This window comes from Protopterus annectens, chromosome 4.part0 (assembly GCF_019279795.1).
Source record: "Protopterus annectens isolate FY-2018-M chromosome 4.part0, PAN1.0, whole genome shotgun sequence".
NCBI lineage: Eukaryota > Metazoa > Chordata > Ceratodontiformes > Protopteridae > Protopterus > Protopterus annectens.
In genome coordinates this window covers 423,452,625-423,472,243 of record NC_056733.1, presented here as the reverse complement: position 1 = coordinate 423,472,243, position 19,619 = coordinate 423,452,625, and the positions used below count along the sequence as shown (strand labels likewise).

The following is a 19,619-nucleotide window of genomic DNA, read 5'->3' as shown; positions in this document are numbered from 1 at the left end:
CAAGATTGCAGCATATTAGTTTTAACATGCTTTTGTCCAACCTTTCTTTTCTTTTCTGATTGGAATGCCTACATTTGTTAAAACTAAAAAAAAAAAAAAAAAAAAAAAAAGTACTTGTTTACTTTAGTATCTTTAAAACGCACAAAAATAACTGAAAATGCTTCACTGTATAACATGCAACTTGTATCATTAAATGTTTTATACAAATGCTGTAAAGGACAAAAAATTTTTACTCACATTTTTTGCTTTTTCGCTTTTTAGTGTCCTTCCAAACATTAATGACATGAAGTGGGATACATGCTTTTCAGTCCCCACACAAGTTTAACAAAGTCGACAAAAGTCCAATCTTTCTCAGCCACTTTTTCTTGTAAAGGCATACTTCACAAATGTGATTGATGTTTTATAATCTAACATTTTTTCACTAATTTCAATATTGCTGATTGTTTTCCTGTTCATCTCCATCTCCCAATCCCAGACTCCAGTTAAAGTGCAAAGTACTGCTAATTCTTCTTGTCAGCTTGAGCCTTTTATCTGTATCTCAAGCATTTTTCATTGGAACATTAGAAAAGTTTTCACTGGCAGTCTTTCTATGGGCTTTAGTATTAGAAGAATGAGAAGGAGAGTCCCCTTCTGTTTGATGGCTCACATTTTGTTAGACAGAAGTTTGTTCTTCCTCTTTGGCGTGTTCTGCATAAAAAAACAAATCTGATCATGAGGGAAAAACATTTTGAAGACCGCTGGACTCAGCAACTTGAATCTCACACCTGCCTGTCAACATTCCTTGATATCAAGGATAAACTTGATTCTCTTCTGCCTGCTGTACAGTGAGTAATCTTTTATTTCTTTAATTGTTTATTTGACATTTGTTAACCAGGAAAGTCCAATTGGGTCAGGAACACATTTTCAGCGGAGGCTCAGGGAGAAAAGCTCCACAACAGTAAATATCAAAATTTACAAAATATTGAATTAACACTTATAAAAATTTGCAGAGACATACACGATAGACAACTGGCATACATTTACATAATGATTAATTTAGCTGAACTAGTAGCTGATTTACAGAGAGGATGAGATAATCTGGGATGAGCTTTATAATGGTAATAATATTAGTCTTGTCGCAGTAATATATATATATATATATATATATATATATATATATATATATATATATATATATATATATATATATATATATATAAAACCTGTCTCCCACTGAACAGTCAAAGAGAAAGGGTGATTTAAGGTATATACCAGGAGGTATAATGAGAGCAGAATTGGGCTTGGGTAGAAAGTTGGGTGTTAGTGAGGAAGAAAGTCTTGTAGAGAGTTTAGCAAGGTAAAGCAGAATGTAGATTTTTTTAGTAGGGATGTATACCTAAGAGGTGGTATACTGAAGAAGAATAGGTGAGTGGGAGGGTGCAGTGGAATTGTGGGTGTAGTGAAGATGTATTGAAGAGGTAGGAAGGGAAGTGGGGGAAGAAAGTGGGAGGGTGGATGATAGTTGAAGCAGTGAGGTAGAAGAGAAGGAATAAGGTGTATGGACAAGAAGTGGAGAAAAGGAAATATGAAAGTGGGGGGAAATAAGGGGGTAGCTGAGTAGTTGTGGAACAGGGGCAGATTGTTTTTTGAAGGAAATTCTTTAGTGAGTTTAAAACTCTTGAGGTTTGAAATTGCTCTGTTTACTGGTATGGCATTCCAGAGTTTTGTGACTGTGTAAGAGTAAAGACACTGTCCAGCTTTTTTGTTTGGCCTTTATAAGGTTGCAAGTTGCTTATCTTCAGATTGAAGACCGCTGATAGGTCTATAAGTTTAAAGGATTGAGTTTAGAGCAGGACAGTTTTTCTGTTGATATATAACTTTGTGAGCTATTGGTAGTTGCAGGTAGTTTAGGAGATGTGGGAGTTCTAGACAGTTAAGGCTTTGAGGGGAGTGCATTGGTGTTTTAAATGAGGTGCATCTACGGCAAATTTAGCGATTTTTATTATAGCAGGATTCAAATTTATATTTTAGGGAATTCTGAATATTGGTCAGAATGGGAGCTAAAGTAGAGAGGGGAGCAGGAAGGTGGTGGCCAGTGGTGATAGAGCATCCCTAGTTTGCTATGCGCTTTTTTTTGTGTGTGTAAATCAAAGGAAAGTTTGTCTGTGGTCACTCCTAATAGTTTGGCATGAGAGTCCACTTCAATTTGAGCATTATTTAGTGAGCAGATCTTAAAATCAGTTTATAATGTCTTGGTGTGAAATGGAGGAGTTTGGTTTATTGGGGTGCAGTAGAAGTTGTGCATTGTTTAGCCAGGTTTTAATGGAGGAGAAGACTGTTTGTATTATTTGCTGAAGGTGGGTTATATTATTGGAGGAGGAGATGATGGCAGAATCTTTGGCATATTGAATTAAGAAACTTTGGGAAGCAGTGTGAAGGCTATTTATACAGATGTTGAAGAGGAGAGGTCGTAGAATGGAGTCCCCCTGTGTTTTGTAGGTAGTTGGAGTGATTGCCTTGCCATTTTACACATTGTCTGTTAAATAGCTGCAGAACCATTGTTAAGTGGAGAGGTAAAAGCCCAGGGATGAGAGTTTTTGTAATAGTTTTGGGTGTGAAACTGTATCAAAGGCCTTAGACAGATCAAGAAGTATTACTGAGGTTAATATTCTGGAATCTCTAGTTTTGTTGACTGTATCTGTACAGGAGATTAGAACAGTTGTACTGTGTGATGTTCTGAAGCAATGTTGAGTGGTTGTAAGCAAATTGTTTTGAAGAATGTGATCAAGTAGTTGTTGTGTATACATTTTTCTAACAGTTTGGATAGGGGAGATAGGATAGCAATAGGATGGTAGTTACTTAAGTCATTACATTTTTCTCCTTTTTTGTAAGGGGGGTTATCATGGAGTTTTTCCAAAGGGCAAGGATGTACAGGATGCTGACAGGATATACATTAACATCTGCAGCAAGTTTCAAATATTTGGAGGGGAGGCTGTCAACAGAAGGAGAAAAGTGTTTTAGCTTGAGGAGTAATTTATACATGTGAGTGGGTACAGGTTGTAGAGAGATGAGAGGAAGATGTTCAGTTGTAGACATGTCTAGAGGGTGTTTGGAAATTGTTTGAGAAGGACTGAGGTTGTGCATGGGCTAATTTACTAATTTGAGTATGCTGTCTGTAAAATGGGTGTTAAATGCATCTGTCATTTGGGATGAGGATTTATTGGTATTTTTTTCCACAAACTGTGTTCTTTTTTTAATACTTGACCCTTCTGCTACTGTTTTGTCAGGATCAACTCTTTCTGCTGGTGTTACTGCGTCTTTACTAGCACTGATCTTGGCTGCTTTTTCATGGATGTGTTTGCAGCATACTCACAATGCGCCATCTCAATTAACAAATCCTGCTGTGGAGTACCAGTCCAGTTGCTTATTTGTGCTTTTATAAATTTAATACAGTGTTCAAGTTTCTGTGCTACAGCAGAAAATCTCAGGTTTTCTCTGTGTGCTCTGTCTTTCTGTCTCATTTTTTAAAACCGCTCTTCTTGAGCAGTCTCGTCCTTAGCCAGCCTTTTCTTCATTTCCACCACTGATTTTTGCAGTTTTGTCAGTTCATCTGAATAGCTATTATATTTTCCAGCCTTTTATTTGAGTTGATGTACTCATTGTTTCATTTATTTTAATCAGCTCTGAGCACATTTGATTTATTTTTTTCTTCTAAGTTACCGGACGCCATCTCTTGTACCAGTGCTGGAGCTTGAACTGCTTTTTGCTGAACAGCTGCAGGATTCTTCCCATTCATTTTTTTCTCTTCACCCTTTCTAGCTGATTTTCTTTCAGGCTCTCTAAGTTTCTTCTTGGCTTTAATTCAGGCAGTATACTTAATATCAGTAACTGAATTTTGGTAAATTTGTTAGAATTACTAGCCCCCTATATATGTTTCTTTTTTTTCACACTGGTAGAACTGAAGTTAAGCTGTCGATCAGTGTGAAGCCATCTTGGAAGTTTTTATTCTTCTGTTTGGACATAATTTACTCTCTTTCCATGATTCCTTCTGTCGATTGCCTCTGTTTGGTTGTGGCTAACACAGTTTGCAAACTGAAGTAAATGAAAACACTTTTTAATTATTTGCCTGGTATTACTACAGCAGTTGTTAACTGCACACAGCTATGTATGCTATATTGTGTTATTTTGAATTAGTGAAACTGTGCCGTGTTGAAAATTCATTCTTGTGCAGAAAGGCATTTTGACATTTTTTTCTGTCTCAGATTGTGTGCAAGCTATCCACAGCAGTTAATTGTACCAGCTTGGATCACAGATAAAGAACTGGAGAGTGTAGCGACTTTCAGATCTTGGAAACGCATTCCTGCAGTGGTATATCGGTAAGGAAATTACTATTATTTCATAACTGATAATTGATTTTGTACACATTTCTTAGTCATCAGTTGCTTATGTACTGAGCATCTTTAAGATGAGGTTGTTCTTCCAACAATGCTTTTCTTTCATATTTTTAAGATGCACTTTCTGTCGGCAGACATGATGTGTTTGGTACAAGGGAAGAGTGGTGACCTTTCCACTACTTTTTTTAGTTACTTCATAACTTCACTGATTATCATCAGGTTTCACTGTTGCAGTCCTTAAAAAAATGGGTTATCTGGCTCCCGGTAGCCCACAGTCTGCCAGAATACCAAAGTCCTTAGTATATGACATCGTCTGCCTTTGGTTTATGTCTGACGTCAGGTACAAAAGAAGGCAGCCAATGCCATTTTCCTCAGTCTTTCTTGCCGCAGAGCCCGAAGCAGCAGCTTTTTGCACGAGTGCTGGTCAGCAGAGTACCTTCTTTTTGTATTCCGACTGCTTAGTTGAAGACATCCTCAGATACTTACCCCATTGGGAACCCTCTTTTCTTGGTTTAACGAATGTCAGAGAAAGTTAATAACGGTCTTGCCTGTGGAAAACAGATTCCACACTGTGATTTTCACTCCTATTGTATTACTTGTTTGGGCCTTGAGCACGACGTCCCTAATTGTGCTCTGTGCTTCTTTCAACCCATGTACCATACGCCGTAGAGCTAGGATCTTGTTCAAGCATTTCGGAGTTTGGCCTAAGTTCGTCAGTATGGCATCTTCTGGTCTTCCGACTTCAGATGTTCCTAAGAAACGCAAAGATAAGGACTGCGGCAGGCCTAGGGTCAGATTAGACGACGTCCCTGTTAAGTTGGTTGTCGGCTCAGCAGTAGTCAGTGAGGCACTTTCTTTGCCCCTGCAGTCCGCGGATGTTCAGCAGCAGGCATCTGCGGAGACCTTTTCTGAGTCCTCCATACTGCAGGCTTCCACTTTGTCTTCTGACCCTCTGCCTGTCGCCGCCTCTGATGAATCTGGAGCCGCTAAGCAGGCACCGGCTTCTGAGGCCTCTCTTCTCCACCCAGAGACCAGATCCAGACCGACTACCTTAATTCAGACTTCTGCGGTGGCTAGGCCTCCTGAGTCCCTCCATCTTTCTAGTAGGCCTTCCTGCTGAATATCTACTCCAAAGCAGGTGCTGGTCTCCCCTCAAATGCCTCAGGCTCAGATGGGTAAAATGGCTAGTGATCTCTTGCCCCTTATCAATGGCTCTCAGCCACCTCCTTCTAAAAAGATTAGGGAGTTGTCCCCAGAAGCTGTCTCTGCCTAAGACTCTGAGGTTTCCAGCAACTCTGCTGATGAAGAGGGAAACTCTCCACCTTTTTCTGGTTTTGAGGATTCTGATGCAGAGGACTCCATCCCTTCTGCCTCCCCTCCAGAAGGTTTTTCTTTTGGAGATGCTCTGAATACTCTTAGGGAGCATTTCAAATGGGAAAGTCAGGACTACCCTCAGTCTAAGAAACTGATTAGGGAATTCTTGGATTTGCCAAAGCATAAGCCTTTGGCTATCCCTCCGGTTTTGGAAGTTGTTGTTTTTATGGAGAATTCTTTGACCCCTAATTCTGTTACTCCTGCTCCCAGAAAGCCTGAAAAGTATTATAGAGTTCCTGATTCTCATCAGTTCCTTTTCAAGAATCCTTCTGCTGATCCAGAGATTATTTCTCAGGGCCCTTAGGGTGTTAAAGCCATGGCTGCTAAAAATCCTGTTCCTTCTAACAGGGAATCTAGGCCCTTGGATGGATGGGGTAAAAAGGTTTATACTTCTTCCACCGTGGCTATTAGGTCTGTTAATTGTCTTTTTCATATGCTTAAATATCAGCAGCATACTGTGGAGGCTATTAAGGCTAAAATTGCTGGTGTTCCTTTCCTGATGGAGAGTAAGGACATGCATGATTCATTGAATTCTGCCACTCTTGTCACTAAATATTCTGTACATTGTGGTTTTGACACTTTGGAGGCTTCTTGCAAGGCAGCAGCCACTGGTTCTGTCATTAGAAGACATGCCTGGCTCAGGGAGCAGCCCCTTTCTGAACCTGTCAAATCTAAGTTACTGGATGTGCCTTTGCACAAGGACATTCTTTTTGGTAGTAAAGCGGAAGAGGTGTTGAAAAAGTTGGATGATAAGGCCAAATCGATGCAAACTGTTAAGGACTTTCTGCAAGTTCAGCCTCCTCGTTTTAGTAGACATTACCCTTCTAAGAATTGGATTTTCCTGACACTAGTAAACAGAGTCGCACTAGGCCTAGGGGTTACAGGTCTTCTAGGGGACTGACTTTGACCCCTCAAAAGGCTAAGCACTGGCAGGCTTCCATTTTAAAATCGGGGACTTCTAAGCAATCTTCCCAAAGTAAGCATTCCCAATTACTCCGGCCTTCCCCTGCGTGCCTCTGCAGGCCCAGGGTTTCCTTTGTGGGAAGGTTAGCCATTTTTGCAAATGTCTGATTTCACCATCACAGATGACAAATGGGTGCTCAAAATAGTATCCTAAGGCTACAAGTTCTCCTTTTACACCTTCCCTGTCCACCAAGGATACTCAGATATCCCCCAAATCAAAGGGCAGAAGCAGAAAAACAAGTTTCTTCTTTACTAAACCTGGGAGCAATCGAGCCAGTTCATGCACTACAGGTAGGCCAGGGTTTATATTCAAGACTTTTCCTGGTCCCCAAAAAAGGGGGCACCTGGCACTCTATTCTGGATTTGTCCATTCTAAACACTTTTCTGGTGATTCCCAAATTCAAAATGCTCACTCTTCAGCAGTTGCTGCCAATGCTGGCCAATGATCTACCCTTACTTGGACGATAGCCTTATTCAAGCAAACTCTCCAGAGCAACTTCTAAAGGATTTGTATTTTGTAAAGAACCTTCTCACCTCTTTGAGCTACACCATCAACGAAAAGAAGTCAAAATTGGTACCCACCAGGGAGATTGTAATCCTGGGAGCGAGCCTGTACACAGCCACCCAGATGAAATTCCTCCCTCAAGAGAAACAAATGGATCTTTCGAATTACTTCAAAAATTTGGCAAGCATGACCCAGCTCTCTACAAGGCAATTCCTGCAAGCCTGGGATTCATGGCTTCATGTATTCTGATGATTCCATGTGTCAGACTGCATATGAGAAAAATACAATGGTACCTCAAAAACCTTTGGTGTCAACACACTCGGGATTTAGACTTGATACTGCCTCTGATTCCCTGCCTGCAGACGGAGTTCCTTTGGTGGGCGACGGCCTGTGCACAGAACAAGGGCCTGCCTTTCTGTCCACCTCCTGCCAGCCAGACTCTCACCACAGATGCCTCGGACTATGCTTGGGGAGCACATCTAGAAGGCAGATGCTTTCAGGGGACTTTGAACTCTCAACAGGCTCATTTGCACATAAATCTGAAGGAATTGATGGCAGTCCAGTAGGCCTTAATGGCTTTCAAACATCTTCTCTCTCCTGGTACTCTTCTCGGCAGGACAGACAACACCACAATCATGTGGTACATCAACAACAGGGAGGGACACACTCTTACCCCCTGTGCAGACAAAGCGTGATATTTTGTTCCATAGCAGCTTCCATGGGCATTCATCTGATAGCTCAGTTTCTTCCAGGAAGGCTCAACACCTTGGCAGACCGATTGAGCAGGCAGGTCCTGGAGCCTCATGAGTGGCAACTAAACAAGACCATCTTCTATCGCATCATTCAGCTTTGGGGCACTCCCCAGGTGGATCTCTTCTCATCTCCAACCAGCCACCTTCTTCCAACCTTTTGCACTAGGGATCATCACAACAAAGCTTGGAAAGTGGATGCTCTGTCCTTCCCCTGGACACATCTCTCGATCTATGCATTCCCTCCGCTGCTTCTTCTTCCCAGAGTGCTGTTAAAGATAAGGGATGAAAAACCACGGGCCATCATCATAGCTCCAGACTGGCCCAGACAACATTGGATGTTCTTCATCTCACATTGCTGCAGTCCTTACACTTGGGTAGTCCGCTGTCCTCGGTCGGTCCGAATATCAAAGTATAAGGCTGACGTCGGTCAAGGCGCATTAGACTGACATCAGGACGTCAGGGTACAAATGCGCATGACCGACGTCATATCCTCAGTCTTTTTTGCCGCATGGTCCGATGCAGAAGCAGCGTTGCAAGTGCCGTTCGGCGTTCTGAAATTTTTCGAATTCGGAGTTTCAGACAGAGTCAAAGTTGGCTAAGTACCCGTTGGGAATATTTTAGTTTTTTCTTGCCTCAGTGGTTTACCGGATGTCAGAAAAAAGTGAATAACTGTATTTCTTGTGGGAAACAGATACCGCATAGAGATTATCATTCATTGTGTATTCCTTGTTTGGGGCCTGAGCACGACGTTGTTGGGTGTCGCTTTTGTGCTAGGTTTAATAAGCGCACTATTAAGCGAAGGTTAGATTGTGCCAGGTTAGTCTTGAAGAGGTGCAATTATACGATGACGACGGATGCTCCGACGCCCGCTTCTGAAGAAGCGTAAAGACAAAGCAGCTAAGCCCAGACAAGAAGAGTCGTCCGTGCGGACGCCGGTTCTTTGAGGTGTCGGTGGAACCGGGGGTTCCGCCAGAGGTTTCTCTGGAGTCCCAGGGGGAGTCTTTGTTATTGCAGGATGTGGCCTCTCAGGAGGCAGGTCAGGCTGAAGGGGCTTCTCAGGTTACTGTACTCCCCTCCTTTCCTAGGGTGGTTAGGCCCTCTCCTTCTGTTTCCAAGGCTTCTCCCAGAGGCAGGCCAGGTTTAGCTTCTGTTGGTGTCACTCCTAGTTCATCAGGATCTGTGCCCAAGAAGCACATGCTTAAAATGGCAGAAGATTTAATTACTTTAATTAGAGGTTCTTTGCCACCTCCTGATAAGAGGCCTAGGGTGGAACGAGAGTTGGGGAGTTTTGAGCAGGGTTCGGATGTTTCAGAGTCTTCGGCTGAAGACTTGCAGGAGTATTCTCCTTATTCTGATTCTGATGTGGATGATTCTACTCCTTCTGCTTCTCCTCCAGAGGATTTTTCTTTTTCAGAGACTCTTCATTCCATGAGGGAACATTTTAAGTGGGAAGGTCAGGACTTCTCTGATTCCAGGAAAAGGCTTAGGGAATTTTTGTTTTTACCCCAGCATAGGCCTTTGGCTATACCTCTTGTTCTGGATGTTGTGGAAGATGTGTTTGCAGAGGCTGCTCTTAATCCTGATTCTTTGCCTCCTGCTCCTGTTAATAGGATAGGTATTACAGGGTGCCTGAAGCTCATAAATATCTTTTTAAGAGTCCTAGGGCGGACCCAGAAACTGTTAGTCAAGGGCCTAAGGGTGTCAAGGCTTCTGTTGTAAAGAATCCGGTTCCTCCAGATAAAGAGGCCAGGGCTTTGGATAGATGGGGAAAGAAAGTCTATACTTCTTCCACCTTAGCTATGAGGGCTTTGAATTGCCAGTTTCACATGTTGAAATACCAAAACTATCTACTTTCTCAATTGAAGTCTAAGGTAGATGCTCTGGCGGAAGGTATTGAGTGTAAGGAATTACAGGAGTTTAATAGCTCCAGATTGGCCTCGACAGCATTGGTACCCTTTACTGAGAAGTCTGGTACGGGAGCCTCCATGGCCTTTGCCTTCGATTCCACACCTGCTGTCTCAGGAGAACAGTCATTTACTCAATGTCAAACTTCACTCTCTTCACCTAACAGCCTGGCATATTCTGTTTTGAACCCTGGAGGGTCTCGACTTCCACAGCAAGTTTTGAATGTTATTTTGGAAGCCAGAAGGCCTAGTACAAGGAAAGTGTACGCAGATAAATGGAAGAGATTTTTATTTTGGAGTGCAGCAAAGGATTTTGATGTTTCTGAGCCTAATTTAAGTGTGGCTCTACAATATCTTACTGAGTTACTGGACAAAGGTTTGTCCTTCTCTTCTATTAAGGTTCATGCTGCAGCAATTTCGGCTCACTATGACTGTGACCCACCATTGTTTTCTCATCCTTTGTTCAAGCAATTTCTTAGAGGGGCAAAGAATATAAGACCCCCACGTAGAGCTCCTACTCCTGCTTGGGATCTCAATTTTGTGTTGGAGAAACTTACTCTACAACCTTTTGAGCCTGCAGCTACTGCTGAGTTGAAATATTTATCATGGAAGACTGCTTTTTTGTTGGCCATTACCTCTGCAAGAAGGGTTTCTGAATTACAGGCCCTTATGTCAGTTGAGCCTTTCTTGATTTTCCATAAGGATAGGGTATCTTTGCGTACTAATCCTTCCTTTATGCCTAAAGTGGTTTCTAGTGTGGCTTTAAACCAAACTATTCATCTGCCTACTTTTTATGCAAATCCTCAAAATAAAGGGGAAAAGATTTTGCACACTTTAGATGTACACAGGCAGTTGCGATATTATTTGAGCAAAACTAAAGGGTTCAGGCAGTCTCAGCAGTTATTTGTTTCTTTTGCTTTGAGTTCTCAGGGCAAGCCTGTGTCAAAACAAACTATTTCTAAGTGGATTGGGTTTTGCATTGCTTTCTGTTATTCCCATCATGGTAAGGAGATTCCAGCTGGGATTAGGCCTCATTCCACTAGGGCTACTGCCACTTGACAGCTTTTTAAGGGGGGTGGCAACTAAGGATATTTTGGAGGCAACTACTTGGAGTTCAGTGCATACTTTCTCTAAGCATTATCACCTTCCACTTTACTCTAAATCTAGGGCTGGTTTTGCCACTGCTATTTTACAGGGCATTTTGGCAGCTCCTGCTGCTTTATAGTTTTGCCATCCTCCCTTACCTCTGCTTTGGGATTCTACCCAAGTGTAAGGACTGCAGCAATGTGAGATGAAGAACATAGTACAGTTTTGTACCTACCATAAATGTAGATGTTCAAGATCCACATTGCTGCAGTCCAATACTCCCTCCTTCCCTCTGTAGTTAGAGGCGGTTGTGTGGGTTGGGTTGTAAATATTGTATTTATTGTATATATTGTACATATTATTAGTGCAAGGGTGGTTGGTTGGTTGTTTGCTGTCTTTTGGTTTTGACCTTTCTTTTGGGGTCTTCTGACATCTGGGGCAAGAAAAGACTGAGGATATGACGTTGGTCATGCGCATTTGTACCCTGACGTCCTGATGTCAGTCTAATGCGCCTTGACCGACGTCAGCCTTATACTTTGATATTCGGGCCGACCGAGGACAGCGGACTACCCAAGTGTAAGGACTGCAGCAATGTGGATCTTCGAACATCTACATTTATGGTAGGTACAAAACTGTACTTTTCCACTACTTCGCAGTCTCTCCCAGTCTCAGCCTTTGCATCTTCCCCTGATACCAGATCTCTTGGGTCAGGAGGGGGGGGAAATTCTGCATCCTCATCTTTAGACTCTGCATTTGGTAACTTGGCTCATAATTTAAACCTTTCCCAACAAGTGGTTGAGGTCCTTTGTGAGGCCAGGAGGCCTAGCACTAGGAAATCTTACGCAGGTAAGTGGAAACTATTCTCCATTTGGATGCAGACTAGAGGGGGAAGAACCTTCTCAACCTAATCTTCCTCTTATTCTTGACTATCTGGCAGGCTTGCTTAATGATGGACTTTCCATTTCTTCTATCAAAATTCATGCTTCAGCTATTTCTGCTCATTGTTCCTTTGAGCATCCCATTTTCTCTCATCCGTTGATGAAACAGTTTCTCAGGGGAGCTAGCAATTTAATGCCTCCCAGAAAGCACCTCCTCCTGCTTGGGACCTTAATTTTGTACTTGAGAAACGTACTCTGCCTCCTTTTAAACCAGCTGCCTTAGCAGACCTGAAGTTTCTCTCCTGGAAAACTGCCTTTCTTTTGGCTATTACTTCAGCTAGAAGAGTTTCTGAGCTGCAGGCCTAAATGGCAGTAGAGCCTTTTATCATCCACATGGATCCGGGTCTGTCTTCGAACTAATCCCTCCTTTAGGCCTAAGGTGGTTTCTAGACTGACTCTTAACCAGTCTATCCACCTGCCTACCTTCTTTCCTAATCCTCCGAATAAAGGGGAAAGGTTACTGCATTTCCTGGATGTGCATAGACAGCTTAGATTTTACCTGGTCAGGACTAAATCTTTTCAAAAGTCGGATCAGTTGTTGGTCAGTTTTGCTCCTGGAGCTCAGGGCAAAGCTATTTCTAAACAGACCATTTCTAAGTGGATTGCTCGTTGTATTCACTTTTGTTCCTTCCAGCATGGCAGGGTTCCTCCTCAGAGTATTAAGACCCATTCTACTAGGGCAACCTCTACCTCAGCAGCTTTTTTAAGAGGTGTACCTACAAGGGACATACTGGAAGCAGCTACATGGACTTCTGTCCACACTTTCACTAAACATTACAATTTACCCTTGTTTTCTAAGTCCTGGGCTGGTTTTGCCACTGCAGTGTTGCAGGGCATCCTTACCAACCCTTAAACAGTGGGTGTTCCTCCTCCGTTTTGTTTTTTTTTTCCTGGGCTTTGGGAATCAACCCATTTTGTAAGGACTGCAACAGTGAAACACGATTAACATAGTACAGTTGTGTACACTTACCATAAATGTAGATGTTCGAGTGTATTCACTGTTGCAGTCCTGCCCCCCCCCCCTTTCCATCCCCCTTTTTTCCTAGGGCACAGACTGGATTTTCTTTCCTGGTCCAACCTTTTTTGGGGGGCTCCAGACAGTTAAGGCAAGAAAAACTAAGGAAAATGGCATCTGCTGCCTTCTTTTGTACCTGACGTCAGGCCTAAACTGAAGGCAGACAATGTCATATACCAATGACTTTGGTATTCTGGCCGACTGTGGGCTACCGGGAGCCGGGTAACCTATTTTGTAAGGACTGCAACAGTGAATACACTCTAACATCTACATTTATGGTAAGTGTACACAACTGTACTTTCATGCTGTTATGTGTTGGATGCTGGTAAATGTGCAGTGTAATGGTATTAAAATCGCACCACACAGTATTAAATATCCCATATTCTTCCATTCATAAGTTTGTATCACAATGTAGAAAATGAAGATTTCACTTCTAGCACAAGATTAATTCTCTCAAAACCCAATTTGTGCACTTGTTGTTGCATGTGGTTGTGCAGTCCATGTGAGGTTGCCAGTACAATCGACTGGTTAGAGTGAGCTGGTTGATTTTGATGCATTGGTGACATCACCTCATCCAATTTAATTCCCATTGTATCAGTGTGGTGCATTATCCAAAAATGCGTGTATCCATGCACAGTAATAGGCCAGTGTCACTTACATTGTTGGTACACACAAGTTTGCAGAGATAAAAGCATAGCAGCAGTCAAAGCTGCATTTGCTACTGTCCGTGGGAACAGGCAGATGTTCATCGTGCATACAGCTGCAGTAATTACAGATGGGTTATCCTGCCGTCAGGCGGGTCCTTGGTCGGCCGAATTCCAAAGTCTAGGTCCGGCGTCGGTTGTCGTCGCTTCTTCCCTGACGTCAGTGCGGCAGGGGTATAAAAGAGGCAGCCGACGCCATTTTCTTCAGTCTTTCTTGCCGCGCGGTGCCCGAAGCAGAAGCAGTTCGCAAGTGCCGGTCGGCCAGCTCCTGAGATTTACAAAAGTATTTCAGCCGAAGTCTTCTTTAAAACTAAGTACCCCGTTGGGGAAACTTTTCTTGCCTCAGACCGATGTCAGACAAAGTTAATAATTGCATTTCTTGTGGGAGGCAAATACCGCATAAGGATTTTCACTCTTTCTGTATACCTTGCTTAGGGCCAGACCACGACGTCTCGGCCTACCGTTTTTGTGCTAGGTTCAACAAGCGCACTATTAAGTGCCGGACGGAGTTCGCCCTTCATTATTTTGGCAAAAAATTTAATTATATCATGTCGTCGGATTCACCGACGCCAGTTTTAAGCAAAAGACGCAAAGACAAGGACCGACATCCGAGGTCTGCACCGAGTACTGAGACCACGCTTAGGCCGACTACCGGTTCTCTGGTTCTCAGCGAGGCGCCTACGCAGCCCCTGACTACCGATGAAACTATTTTACCGGTGACTTCAGTACCCGAGGTCGCAGGCTCCTCGGTCTCCATTCCCACTGCAGATACCAACGCCACTCTTGGCGGGGAAACTGAAAATTTAGTGAGGCCTACCATTTCTGAAGGCGTCTTCAGGCCTACCACCTTCTCTATTAAATCCCTCACTAAATCTAAAGCTGCCATGAAAACTAAAAAACAGGGTCCTCAGAGACCTCCTCTCAAGGCCCCATGCCTAAAAAACAGATGCTTAAAATGGCTGAGGATTTGATAACTCTCATCAGGGGTTCTCAACCCCCCTCTGACAAAAGACCCAGACTGGAGGAAGACTACCCTTCCTCAGACCAGGCTTCTATTACCTCAGATCATTCTGAGGACCAGGATTATGCCTATTCCCCTTTTGAAGACTCTGATGCTGAGGAGTCTATTCCCTTGGTCTCCCCCCCCTGAGGACTACTCTTTTGGGGAAACCTTGCATACATTGAGGGAGCACTTCCACTGGGAAGGCCAAGATTACTCAGATTCCAAGAAAAGGCTCAGGGAATTTTTACTGCTTCCCCAGCATAGGCCCCTGGCTATCCCTCCTGTTTTAGATATTTTGGATGATGTGTACGCAGAAGCCAGTCTTAATCCAGATTCTTTACCTCCAGCCCCTGTTAAACCAGACAGGTATTACCGGGTTCCTGATTCTCACCAGTTCCTTTATAAAAGCCATACTGCTGACCCAGAAACAATTTCACAGGGTCCCAAGGGAATAAAGGCTTCTACTGCTAGAAACCCTTTACCTTAAGAGAGAGATTCCAGAGCATTAGAAAGGTGGGGGAAAAAGGTGTATACATCTGCCACTTTAACCATGAGGGCATTAAACTGTCAATTTCATATGTTAAAGTACCAACAGTTTGTTATCTCAGCTGAAAAGCAAAATGACACAAACAGAACAACCAGATTTGAAAGAGTTGCAGGATTTGTTGCATGGAGCAGAGCAAGTGGGTAAACATACCTTGCAGTGTGGTTTTGATGCTTTAGAGGCCTTATGTAGAGCTGCTGTCATGGGGTCTGTCATACGTAGGCATGCTTGGCTCAAAGAGCAAACCTTACCAGATCATTTCAAAGCAAAGTTATTAGATGCACCACTTCAAAAAGATGTATTGTTTGGTGTTCAAGCTGAGGAGGTACTAAAGAAAATGGAGGAAAAAGCGAAATCTATGCAAACAGTGAAAGACTTCTTGCAGGTGCAACCTCCACGCTTCAGCAGAAACTGGCCTTCAAAAAATTGGTCCTTTCCAGCCACGGACAGACCTCAAAGGGGCAGATACAGACGCCCAAGGGGTAGAGGACAACCTCAAGGATCTTACAGAGCTAGACAGTGGCAAGCACCAACCCCAAGAGGTGGAGAAGATAGATCACAGTCATTTAGAAAACAGACACAATGACTTCCCCCAATGCCTGCCAAACAAAGCTATAATGGCAGCACCTTTGGGCGGAAAACTGGCATTATTTTCAAAAAACTGGCACATTGTTACAAAAGACAAGTGGATTCTGGACATTATAGACAGAGGCTACAGGTTCCACTTTCACACCCTTCCAAAAATGAGAGGCTTGCCAAACCTGCCACAAAATCAATGGGCAGAGGCACAAAGACAAATTTCCGCTCCCATGGATATGAAAGCAAGAGGTACCTGCAAAAGAACAAGGTCAAGGTTTTTATTCCAGACTATTTCAGGTACCAAGGAGGGACAAAGATTGGAGACCCATCTTAGACCTATCCATCCTAAACACACATCTACAGGTGCCAAAATTCAAGATGCTCACATTACAGCAGCTTCTTCCCATGCTGGGCAAGGAGTCTTGGCTGGTAACGTTGGACCTCAAGGAGGCATACCTGCATGTCCCTATCAGACAAGATTGCAGAAGATACCTCAGATTTCTTGCAGGTTCAACCCATTACCAATTCTCTGCATTGCCCTTTGGCTTATCTACTGCACCCAGAGTGTTTACGAAATGCCTGGCATCAGTAATTGCCTTCTGCAGACAACAAGGAATACAAATCTACCCATATCTGGACGACTGCCTGATCCAAGCGGACAGCAAGGACATTCTATTGCAGCATCTGGCGTTTGTAATAAAACTGTTAAACTACCTGGGATACACAGTGAACAAAAAGAAATCAAAACTAATACCTTCTCAACAGATAATTTTGCCAGGTTAAATACAACCACCCAGATGGCCTACCTCATGCCAGACAAGCAAGGGCAACTGTCTCAATACTTCAACAAAATGGCAACTTTCACCAGACTAACTGCAAGGAAAGTCCTGCAGGCTCTGGGATTCATGTCATTTTGCATCCTACTAATACCATGTGCAAAGCTGCATATGAGGAAACTACAATGGTACCTACAAAACTTATGGTCTCAACACAGCCACAGCTTGGAAACAATTATACCACTCATTCCATGCCTTCAAATGTAATTTTTGTGGTGGGCTCAAGCATGCCAAAGGAACACAGGTCTCCCTTTCTGTTTACCTCAAGCAACTCACATCATCACAACGGACGCCTCAGACTACGCCTGGGAAGCACACATGGCAGATCAGTGCATTCAGGGAAAATGGTCCCAAAAAGAGAAGCACCTACACATCAACCAAAAGGAGATGCTAGCCATGCAAATTGCTCTTATGACCTTGAAAGACCTACTCCATCCAGGCCAGCTATTGATAAGGACAGACAACACCACAGTCATGTGGTACATAAACAAACAGGGGGGAACTCATTCATACCCCCTGTGCAGGCAAGCCATGACCCTGTGGAGCACAGCACTGGAATTACAAATTCAACTACAGGCACAATTCCTGACAGGGAAGGAAAACACACTGGCAGACAACTTAAGCAGAAATATGACAGACCCATACGAATGGAAGTTGCATCCTCAAGTCTTCTCAAAGATAACTCAGGCATGGGGACAGCCAGACATAGATCTATTTGCTACCCACAGAAATTACCAGTTGGAAAAATTCTGTTCAAGGACCTATCATCCACAGGTCTGGAAAGTGGACGCACTCTCTTTCAATTGGACAGCATTGACAGTCTATGCCTTCCCGCCTCTTCCTCTACTGACCAAAGTGCTATTAAAAGCCAGAGCAGAGAGGCCAAAAATGATTCTCATTGCTCCAGACTGGCCGCGACAGCACTGGTATCCTCTCCTAAAGAGTCTGACACACTCACCACCATGGATCCTACCTCTAGTACCTCTTCTGTTGTCCCAGCACAACCACAAAACCCTTCACAGCCAACTCAAAACCCTGAATCTAGCTGCATGGAGAATACCTTAATTTCCCAACAGACTCTCCTCTCCAAGGAGGTGCAGGATGTCATCTTGGAGGCCAGAAGACCCTCTACTAGAAAAGCCTACTCCGCCAAATGGAAACAATTTTGTTCCTGGAATCAAGAAAAGGGACAGAATCCTTGGGTAATAAATATACCTCAAATTTTACAATACCTAGCTGAGATGTTAAACAGTGGCCTTTCCTTCTCCTCTATCAAGATCCACGCTTTAGCCATTTCTGCACAATACAATACAGATCCTCCTTTATTCTCACATTCTCTATTAAGGCAGTTCCTCAGAGGGGCAAAAAATATAAAACCCCCACGGAAGCCACCAGTCCCAGCTTGGGACCTCAACTTCGTATTGGAAAAGCTGACCCTGCCTCCCTTTGAGCCAGCTTCTTCAACAGAGCTACAATACTTGTCGTGGAAAACAGCCTTCCTTCTGGCTATTACCTCAGCACGCAGGGTTTCGGAGCTACAGGCCCTCATGGCTGTGCAGCCATTCCCCATTTTCCATCAGGACAGAGTTTCCTTACGAACCAACCCTACCTTCATGCCAAAGGTAGTATCCAGTGTAGCTTTGAATCAAACTATTCATTTACCTACCTTTTATCCAAATCCACAGAACAAAGGGGAGAGACTACTACATTCCTTGGACATTCACAGACAACTTCGTTATTACTTGGACAGAACAAAGTCATTCAGGAAATCTGAGCAGCTCTTTGTGTCTTATGCTACAGGTGCTCAGGGAAAGGCTATTTCCAAACAGACAATTTCAAAATGGATAGCCCACTGCATACGCTTTTGTTATTCATTTCATGGAAAATCTGTGCCTGTATACATCAGATCCCACTCCACCAGGGCTACAGCTGCCTCTGCAGCTTTCCTCAGGGGGGTCCCTACCAAGGACATTTTGGAAGAAGCTACTTGGAGTTCAATGCACACTTTCTCCAAGCACTACCACCTTCCACTATACTGAAAATCTAGAGTGGGCTTTGCCACAGCAGTCCTGCAGGGCATCCTAGTCCCTCCTAGTTCCACTTAGTGCCTACCACCCTTACTTTGCTTTGGGATTCTACCCATCTGTAATGACTGCAGCTGTATGCACGATGAACATAGTACAGTTTTGTACCTACCATAAATGTAGATGTTAGAGTGCTCATACAGCTGCAGTCCAGGTTACCCTCCCTCCATCCCCTCTTAGGACAGGCCTTATGACAAACAGCTTATCATATAACCTTTTTGGGGTATTTTTTTATGGTGTATTTGCTTGCAACTACTGTTTTTGATTTATCAACATTGCATGTTTGCGTAACATTATGTTTTGCCTTCCTTCTGGGGGCACCTGACATCTGGGGCAAGAAAAACTGAAGAAAATGGCGTCGGCTGCCTCTTTTTATACCCCTGCCGCACTGACGTCAGGGAAGAAGCGACAACGACCGACGCCGGACCTACACTTTGGAATTCGGCCGACCGAAGACCCGCCTGACGGCAGGATAACCCATCTGTCATGACTGCAGCTGTATGAGCACTCGAACATCTACATTTATGGTAGGTACAAAACTGTACTTTTTGATCAGTACACCATACCACTACTGTTGGAAAGCTGATTGATATTGCTACGATGTCCTTCTATTCTACTGTTACAGTATTCATAACATGAGAGATTACCTCCCAAGGGTGACCCAACGTCCGGCTAGTATACCAAAGCCCTTATACTGCTTACAAGTACATGGGAAGTCACACATATCCTCCCTATGTATGCAAGACATAAATGCGACACCTGCATGTACTGTCCTCAGAAGTGAAACTTGTTTTGGCTCTGGTTAGCTCGAATCTTCCTGTACCATCTGTGACATCATCTGTCAAATATCACTGGCTGACAGAAGGAACAAGCTTATTTTGAAGGGCCTTTTACCTCCTTTGGCCCCATCGGCAGGTCTTCTTTAGGGGCTCAACCCTCTTCCAAAAAGCACTGAGAAG

General features: G+C 43.5%; 1 protein-coding gene across 7 annotated transcripts in view; it reads left to right on the top strand.

The window, feature by feature from the left end:
* The window catches only part of MTMR3 (myotubularin related protein 3), a 2,239,538-nt gene that overhangs the window by 1,056,354 nt on the left and 1,163,565 nt on the right, over positions 1 to 19,619 (top strand). For all 7 annotated transcript variants that reach the window (XM_044068370.1, XM_044068372.1, XM_044068373.1 and 4 more), the window contains one exon: positions 4,242 to 4,355. In XM_044068370.1, the coding sequence (XP_043924305.1) occupies positions 4,242 to 4,355 (114 nt within the window). The remainder of the gene's footprint in view (positions 1 to 4,241; positions 4,356 to 19,619) is intronic.